Source organism: Erigeron canadensis, chromosome 2 (assembly GCF_010389155.1).
Source record: "Erigeron canadensis isolate Cc75 chromosome 2, C_canadensis_v1, whole genome shotgun sequence".
Taxonomy (NCBI): Eukaryota; Viridiplantae; Streptophyta; class Magnoliopsida; order Asterales; family Asteraceae; genus Erigeron; species Erigeron canadensis.
The window spans coordinates 35,397,577-35,407,223 of NC_057762.1; the positions used below are offsets into that span (position 1 = coordinate 35,397,577).

Sequence of the window (9,647 nt, forward strand, 5' to 3'; positions counted from 1 at the left end):
CTCCTTATCAGACAATGAAGGAACTAAAGATGGTTCAAGAAAAATTTTTAAAAGCAGCAAGATAATAACTCAAGGAGAAATAAAAAGTGATTTGTGGCTTTCGAATCCATGTTTAACACTCTTTGACTCCGTGCTACATCTAACTAGTTCGTGTGCAATTAAGGAAGTCAATATAATAAGATTACTGAATTTGAATTGGGTCACAACCCATAAAAGAATACCTCGTAAAAGAAGACGCGAGAAATTATGAGAACACAGTTGTTGTATTAATCTGTAAGTTACCAAGTAACTTTATTCACTAAAACTCTAAAACTGATCAACCATTCGCATATTTTGGAATGACAGCAAGTATAATAATCTGAAAAGTAGCTTATACAATCGATATGTGGAATGGCAGTTCTGTTAGCAGCTATACACTTATATACTCACTATTAGATGCTGAAAAATGATTTCATTCGCTGCTTGTAATCAACAATCCAACCCTCAATGAGCTTCACTTCAGACGCCCTTTGCTCCACCAACCAATCTGGATCCATAGTAGTAGCTGCTCGTAGATCTAAGTGATGCGCACCTAAAACATGCCCAACTCATTCATGGACAACATAACTCTTTGACCATAAAAGTCAAAATGTTTCCAAAAGATGTGTCGACGGTTACCTTTTTCTGTGACAAGAGCCACTACACTATCTGATATGTTCTCTAATACACTACAAAATGCACCAAAAGCCAAATCAATCATTTCTAAAACTAGGCGATAATACAGAAAACAAGGGCCGGTTATCTTTTCAAACCAGCATATTTGGATTCTGTATGGTAAACATTACAAAACATGATTCTACAAACCAACCCAAAAAAAAAACTACACTATGGGTCATCTAGATCTCCAGTTAATACTGTTCTTTTCTCGAAGACCAATAAATTGTTTGTAACAGAAGAAGAAATATGATGATCAATGGTTACAGTAGTTACCTGCCACCACTCCAAGGATCCAAGAGACCATTTGAAAAGATGATGTTGCTTCCAAATGTTTTCAGGACAGACTTGTAATTCTACAAAGAAATCAGCAGCAATCGGGTTATTTTCCATCAGACCCAAAATAAAATAAAGGCGACAAACCTAACGTTATGAAAACTTATACTTTGAAGTCCAAAAAAAACAAATTCTGATCTAAGTTAGCTAATACTATTGTTACAAAATAGTTCTTACATGTCCACCGAACTCTGTAGTTATCCAAGTAGGCCTAGGTATCACACGGAATTCATCCCAGCACTCCTCTGCATAAGAAGTGTAGTTATAATCCCATTTTGGAAACATGCTAGAGTTTTTGTTACTAGACATTGGCATAACCATTTCAGTGCACGCCTGTGACAAAAAGGAGGTCAAAAATGTGGGGAATCCACGATATTTAGTAAATAAACGACATTTTGTTAAACCATAACACCTGCATACCTGCCAATCCCAACCACTCATGCCATGAGGGTCATCATTCAAATCAAAGCAGTCGGCTGTTCCAGTGTAATTGTAGTAGACACTAACACCCTTAAAGATACGGTCCAAAATGCTACTCCCATCGGGAGCATTATCTATCTCTCTGCAAACCTGTTGAAATTAGTACTTTCAATGTCTAAACCAGAACTTTACCAACTTATTACTATAGACATATATCGGAGCCTATCAGTAACATAAATACCAACTAACCTCTTTTATTGGGTAAGCAGGTAAAGGCATTAGAAAGTCTGATGGGTATGGGTAGTCAACCATTGCCAAAAAACTATATGCTGATTCCAACCAATTATAAAGATCGTCACTACTCTTTAGTTTCCTGCCATTTATATCTTAAAATAGTAAACGAGAAGAACATGATATACGTATCCACTGAAGACAAATAGATAGATAACGTTTCATTTACCAAAAAGAGGGTGCATTAGATATTATTACCCGCAAATGTGGAAATTCTTGGCAAGATGATCTAGACCGCTTGCACTCTGACCAACCGAAGTTATTATATCCCAAGATTTCTTTATAGTATCAAAACAACTTGTGCTTTCTCGCTATATACATAAACCAATCAGAACTAAACTTATTTATTTGTAACCTCATTATGAAAACATGAAATGAAACTAACGAAAATTGAGAAAAGTAGTCACGAACTCTAAAATCATTAGAGACAATATCATAAAATGTTTCTAGTGGCACGATATCCTCAAACTGAAGAATTGGTGCTGAAGCAGCAAGTGCACCTATAGCTATATGAGGATACTTGAGTCTCATCCATGCTGCCAACACTAAAATCCAAATAACAAAAAAATACAAACATCATTACAAGTAATATATATATATATCCAATTATTGTAGAGAAAAGATCGAGAATTTCATACTTCCACCATATGATCCGCCAAACAAGATCACCGGAGAAGCTTGTGCTGACAAATTTCTTTTCAAATCAGTTATCAAAACAGCAAAATCTGCAAGTGCTTGTTCAGCTGTTAAATGTGCTAAAGTTGAAGCATTCTTATATGCCTCATCTCGACCCCCATAAGGCATTGATTCACCATAATATCGATGCTGCAATCAGACAGTTCATATTCATCAGAAAAATCACTCTACTTCAAAGCGAAAACATTTTTGCAACCACTTACTATACATGACCTCCCCTGCCCCTGGTTAGGTCGGGTATATCTGAGCCAAGGACTCATCCTACTCGGCTATTTTACCCGTTTACCTTATATAACTACTATACATGACACCATTGTTGCAAGTTTTGGGAGGAAAAAAACTTATTGCATTTGGCTTAATCCACGGGTGCATTAGGCATATATCTTATTGAATCGATAAACTGGTTACATTACATAAAAGATGTATATATCTAAAGATGTATATGTGCCTAATTTGGTAACCAAAATACATGCCTAAAAACCTACCATTAATGAGTAATTAACAAATAAGCAGTTTTGATATAGCTATCCTAAATACTCCATCCGTCCTGAGTCAAATGTCTTGACTCTTGAGTCCAATAATACATATATTATATCGTGTTTCTCATTCTATCCTTAACTATTTATTTATACTTGCTAAACCGTATTAACTACTATATGTCTATATACACATTTCTAAAGCTTTCTTTATATCATTATATATATACATCAAAATTCAAAAACATCTAACACTTACTTCAGGAAAGATGACCATGGCACCGAAACGAGGAGCAATTTCCCAAACAAAACCAGAGTTAACAGCAAACCATTCGATATCGCCTTCATTACCACAATACATAAATATTGGGCCCATTCGAGATGGGCCAACCCAATGATCAGTGTTGATAAGATAACGTTGTTGAAAGCTAGGAAGATCATCATTGAAGCTAAAATGATCAAGAGTCTGTTGAAAATATTTTATATCATAAGTATAGTTTTGTATTGGTTGGTTTATATTGTTTTGTGTTTTGAGTTTGCTGAGAAATTGAGGAAGGTAACGAGATTCAGAAGATGATGAAAGAAGAACGATGATTAAAATGAAGAACAATGATTTTGTCATGATGGGAAATAAAAAACAGTGAAGTGGAGTGGCCAAGATTTATGTTTATGTAGCTGTTTGTACTATATACAATTATATACACTCTATAGATCGTGTTGATTTTTTATTGGGCCCTTTTATATACACAAGGTGATACATCAATCAAAACAAATAATACGAATATCACTTCCCTTTTACATGTGGAAATGATTTTATGGATAGAAAGTTAAAGTCGCTTAAAAGACTTTAAAAAAAAAAAAAAAAAGAACGACGGAGTGATCAAAAGGGGGTTTATCTATACAACTATAGACCTTTATCGAGAAAGAGAGTTACATAACGACCATTTTAATATTAATAAACTAATTTACATAACGAGTACTTCTATGTTTTAAAATAATTTTACCACCCGGTGCAGACACCACAAGCCCGGAGTGGGGGCCAACAGCGCAAGTAGCGTGATAGTTTAATAATGAACTAGAAAGGTATATGTGTAATGCGACAATGGTGGTGAGTGGCAACGACGGCTAAGATGGGTGGTGCCGACAGCAGTGAGGTAGCGATGTGGTAATTAATATAAAAGTGATTGATTTAATGAGATAATGTAGTTATTTTAAGGTATTTGGGAGATAGTATTTCCTCTTAAATTATTAACCTAAAAATCCTCCTAATATTATGATGGTGACATGCGAAAAGATCAAGGACTAAAATTAGAAAAGAGAATGAGTGGAATTCACATGTCACATTTATAGGGTTTAAGGAGAATTTTATGCAAATGCTTAGGAGGATTAAACATATTCCTATATTAATAGTTAAGGGTTGTAAGTTGTAAATAATTTTATTATTGTATTATAGGTATAAGGGTAGTTTAGGTAAAAAAAAATTATCTAAAGAATATATCAAATTATCTAAAGAATATATTATCTCCTATAAAATCATATATCAAATTATTGATTCAAATACCATATGCATCTATATAATACAACAACATGATATTCAAAATAAAGTTTACATTACAATGGCCATAAACCTGAAATATTATCTCATCTGACCTAACAAATTCATACAAAGGTAAAAATATATAACCATTATGTACATATTATTGGATGACAATATTAATTGACTAATAAAAGACTCATAACATGATAGATTAAAAAAAGTTTTGAAGCGCGAACAATTGTATGTTTTAATCTCTTCATGTTAAATAAAAAAGGGATAAGTATCTTGGAATGTAACAAACTTTGAATGAATGTCTATAGTAGGAAATAACTAAAGTTGTGTGTATTGAATGTAAACAACTCAAAAATAATGTTTATTGTATGTAAGAAAATATATTCAACCAATTAAAATCAGACAAGTGGCACCTCTATATGGTTGCCACGTATATTTTCTTACATACAATAAACATTTTTTAAAGTTGTTTACATACAATACACACAACTTTAGTTATTTCCTACTATAGACATTCGTCTAAAGTTTGTTATATTCCAAGATACTTATCCCAATAATAAAAACTCTAGGTGTAGATATGCATAAAAGATGAAAGATAAAAAAAGATACTAAATTTCAGCTATAGATTATTACAAAATATGTTAATTCAGAATTACATTATTTTACTTTGATTTTAATTAGATTATTTAAAATTTGTCTATAGATTATTACATAATATGTTAATTTAGATTACATTATTTTATTTTTCACCAATTGGGTTAGATAAGTGGTTAGAGTCCTTTCCTCTGGAAACAGAGATAAGGGGTTCGATCCTCATGTTCAGCAAGACTGAAAGTCCTTTTTCTACCTTTGGTATAACCTAAAAGCGGGCTCTCTACCTTTGAAAAGGGTAAGACTGTTTATATTTTAACATACCCCATACACCGTCGAAGACAGTATCAAGACTTATACTCCGTAGAAGACAGTATTAAGAGTTATTTTTTACTTGTTTACATATTCTAAATTAGTTAATCCAGACATAAACCTATTTATATGATTGAAGATATAAAGTTGTAGTTTACGTAACTTTAGACTTGTTACCAGATGTACAATTGTTGTATAGTTTTCTTTTAGATGCATTATTATTTCAACAAAATTTAATCAAAAATCATTGAGTTTTTTTTTTTTTTTTCTAAATGTTTTTTAATTAATATTGTACATACTCATTATTATATTTTGCAAAAATATATATATATATATATGACATTTAATCAATAGATAGATTACATATGATATAATCTTTATTTAACAAACATGCTTTTTGTTTTTATGCATAGATAGATTGAAAAAATAGTAGATCCAAGATAAATATATAATTATAAATATTAATATAACCTATGTATGAAATCTGGTAACATATAAAATAATATAATAAAAAATATATATCACAATTGAAAAGAGACGAAAGAGTCCGAATAAGATTATTATTGTGAAGTTATTATTTATGGTATATTAATATAATTAAGAAGGGTATAATTTGACAAAACATATAAAGTATAAGTATTAATATTGTTATTTAATAAAGTCGAAATAATTAAATTTGATATAATGATTTTAAATCAAAAATTGAATCGCAAGGAATGAATTTGAGATCTTATTATATATATATTGGTAGATTGGTAGAATTAATTTTTTATTAAAACTTTTGAAATGAAAATCATATTTTTCCTAAAATTTTCTGCCAAGTCATTGCATATAATTTTCTTTTCTGATGATTGATGAATATCTATCGCATTTTTGGGAAACAATGACATTATGGTTTAACTAAACATAACATACAATTCTATATTTCATCAGTTCACTTTGTTGGGCCTCGGCATTGTATACAAACTATAAGCCTGGTTACGGTTTATGGGCCAAGCTGAAGCGGGCTGTATTATACTCCGTGAGTCTGAGGCATGACAAAAAGAACTCCGTAATAAAGTCCAAATCATGTTTATTGTTCACTTTGTGTGGAACCGTGAAAGTAATATTATTTTATGTAGGACTAATGTAGATTGAACTAAAATCGACATTGAAATGTCACACACACGATAAAAAGTATTAAAAAAAAAAACAACAAACAAACAAACTAAGTAAGTGCATATTTCGTATTAGTTAAAATTGCCAAAATTTAAATATGCACAAAAAATTATATATGTGCAAAGCCATATGACCATATCAACATTAGAAGCACCTCCCACCTTAAGCTTTTCGACCAAAAGTTTTTTACTAGCTAGTTCTCACAAATTTTTCATTCTATTTTAACTATTTAATAATCAGTTGATTAATAAATATTTTTATAAAAATAAATGAAAAGGAGAGCATGTGTTCTTTTCTATCAAAGTTCTTACTAATAACTTACTTTAAAAAAAGCTAATGCTCTAATGAGAAAAATCTTAGTCAAAGTTTTTTTAATAATAAAAAGCTTTAATAAAAAGTTCCAACTAAAGATGCTCTCTTAGTTTATAATCATTTTTTTAAGAATTGTATTACACTTTTTTTTTTATTTGACTTATCCATATGACATGATTAGCACCTTAGCAATATTCTGATAGGTTGATTACATGATAATATTGCGCGCGCGCGCACATATATATATATATAGATAAGGAGACAATCAAATAAGAACAGTTTTAAAATAAGAACGATAAGAACACTTAAAAACATCATTTTCATGCATTAAAAGTCTATAAAACTAACATAGTGTTTAACTAATTATCATTATTTAAGTGTTTAACAACACATTGATCCGTCAAAATCGAAAAAATCATGTTTTTTGGTGGATGCATTATTTTAAAGAATATGCATCCAGGATGGATGCACAAAACAAAAAACATGATTTTCTTGATTTTGACAGACCAATGTGTTGTTATACACTTAAATAATGATAATTAGTTAAACACTATGTTAGTTTTATGGACTTTTAATGCATCAAAATGATGTTTTTTAAGTGTTCTCACCGTTCTTATTTTAAGACTGTTCTCACCGGAATGTTACCATATATATATATATATATATATACATCTACCAACCAAGGAGAGAAACCATCATTTGATACTAAAATTCTTACAATCCAACGTTGATATAGTCAGAATGTATAGGCTTGTAATAATAACATAAATTATAGCTATAATTAAGATTAATTAAATTGAAAATAACGAATAAACTGAGAGAGATTTAAATTTGATTAATCTAAAAAACGTATGTATATATAATAGGTTAGTGATTAATTCATAATTTAATCATATTATCATAATAAATAGTAATATACTAGATTTTAGACCCGTATAAATATATGGGTTTATATAAAAGTTCTACATGGTAAATAAAACTTAAATAACTTCATGACATAAGTATAGATAGATACATGAATGAATGTAAAATATCTAAAAGATAATATATGAGAGTAATATATCAAGATGTACCTAACCCTAAAAAGTTTTTGAATTTCTTTTTTTATATTAAATTCTATATACATAAAGCTATAATTTTCGGCTAAATTGCAACTTAACTAAACAGAGTTGAAGAAAGAAAACTTTTATATAATTATAATTCAACTGTTAACGATTTTTTATCAAGTTAAAGGTATAACAAACAAAAACAGTTAAAAAACTTCTATATAATTATAATTTAACAGTTCACTAATTTTTTTAAAGTTAAAAATACAACAAACAAAAACATTTAAAAAAGTTGTTCCTATTGCATAGAATTGAAGAAAGAAAACTTTTATATAATTATAATTCAACTGTTAACGATTTTTTATCAAGTTAAAGATACAACAAACAAAAACAGTTAAAAAACTTCTATATAATTATAGTTTAACAGTTCACTAAATTTTTTAAAGTTAAAAATACAACAAACAAAAACAGTTAAAAAAGTTGTTCTTATTGCATGTCATGAATGTCAAAACTCATTAAAGTCAACTGCCTACGAACGTACCTATAAAATTAACTAATATTCATATATCGATGATACCTCTATTTTAACAGAAAAGTTAAAGCCTGTTTCTAAAAGCCCTCTTACGATATATAAACAACAAATTAAATTTTACTACGTATAAGAAACCAAAATAAATTTTGGCGTGCATTATTGACCGAATGAACATTGATTATCGTTTAAAGTTTTGAACTTCAAACATGTAAAAGGTAACAAATAATAATAAGGAAAAGAGGAAAAATAAAACAGACGAATAACCAAATTATTAACATACTGCTAGCTAGAAGAAGTATAATTTGACATTGAAAATTCGCGTTGAAGGACCGACGCTCCAAGCCTCTAAGTGAAAGGTTTATATAGTTTTTTAGTTTAATTTGATTGGTAATTTAATATAATAATTACTCGTAATATTTTTTGGATATTAGCATGATGAGTGGATATATAATAATATTTTTATATTTAATTAGTTATCTATAATTAAAATTTAAATTGTAAAAATAATGATGACATAAGCATGATTTAATTTGGAAAAATTGAGAGATCTGATTGGTTAATAAGCTATTATGTCAGTTTTCTTTTAGTATATATAAAGATATTTGAACTCGAACATAATCAAAAAGCTAGTGAAAGAGTTATTAGTAATCTAAAGGGTATCGTATATTAGTATGTATTAATTGTGGATGGGAAACATTGAACAAACGGGTTAATGATGGATTAATTCTAAACTTTTTATTCTTTTACAAGAACCTTACCCATATATATAGTCACATGTACCTAGCTAAAGGATGCATAATTGCATATGCTTTAATTTCGCATTTACATTAAGTTACTTTTATCTGGCTATGTTGTAGATGTATGCATATACTAATTGGACCATCCTCAATCTGTAATCGACATATGTGTTTGCAAGGAATTGTAGCAAGTATGAAACATGAACATGTGTGTACTATTAAAACATGCATGTGTGTCTTCATGAGAATGTAAATCAGATTATATCTTTTAAATTATCAATATAAACATGAACATGTGTGTATAATTTAATTATTTTCCCATTAGCATGTAGTTAATCTAAATTTCAAACATGCCACTCATACTTTTCTCTATTTATCTTTAATTAACACAATATAATATACATTTGATCTAGTCAGACAGATACCTAACTTAGGTTTTCCCCTGGCAGCCAACAAGTTGGTCAAAATTGGGTATGTTTCCAACCACCCAATTGTTTC

General features: G+C 29.5%; 1 protein-coding gene across 2 annotated transcripts; it reads right to left on the minus strand.

The window, feature by feature from the left end:
* Positions 1-244: 244 nt before the first annotated feature.
* LOC122587490 (lysosomal Pro-X carboxypeptidase-like) lies at positions 245-3,562 on the minus strand. Of its 2 annotated transcripts, none has more exons than XM_043759676.1 (10): positions 3,172-3,562; positions 2,379-2,565; positions 2,170-2,285; positions 1,939-2,051; positions 1,699-1,822; positions 1,450-1,599; positions 1,207-1,362; positions 970-1,049; positions 658-707; positions 245-571 (listed from the first exon to the last, which is right to left on the minus strand). In XM_043759676.1, the coding sequence occupies exons 1-10, from the start codon at positions 3,532-3,534 to the stop codon at positions 432-434; spliced, it is 1,479 nt and encodes a 492-aa protein (XP_043615611.1). In that variant the 5' UTR covers positions 3,535-3,562; the 3' UTR covers positions 245-431. The 2 variants fall into 2 exon arrangements, with proteins under 2 accessions (XP_043615611.1, XP_043615610.1); XM_043759675.1 differs by having other exon boundaries at positions 2,152-2,285.
* Between the last annotated feature and the right edge of the window lie 6,085 nt (positions 3,563-9,647).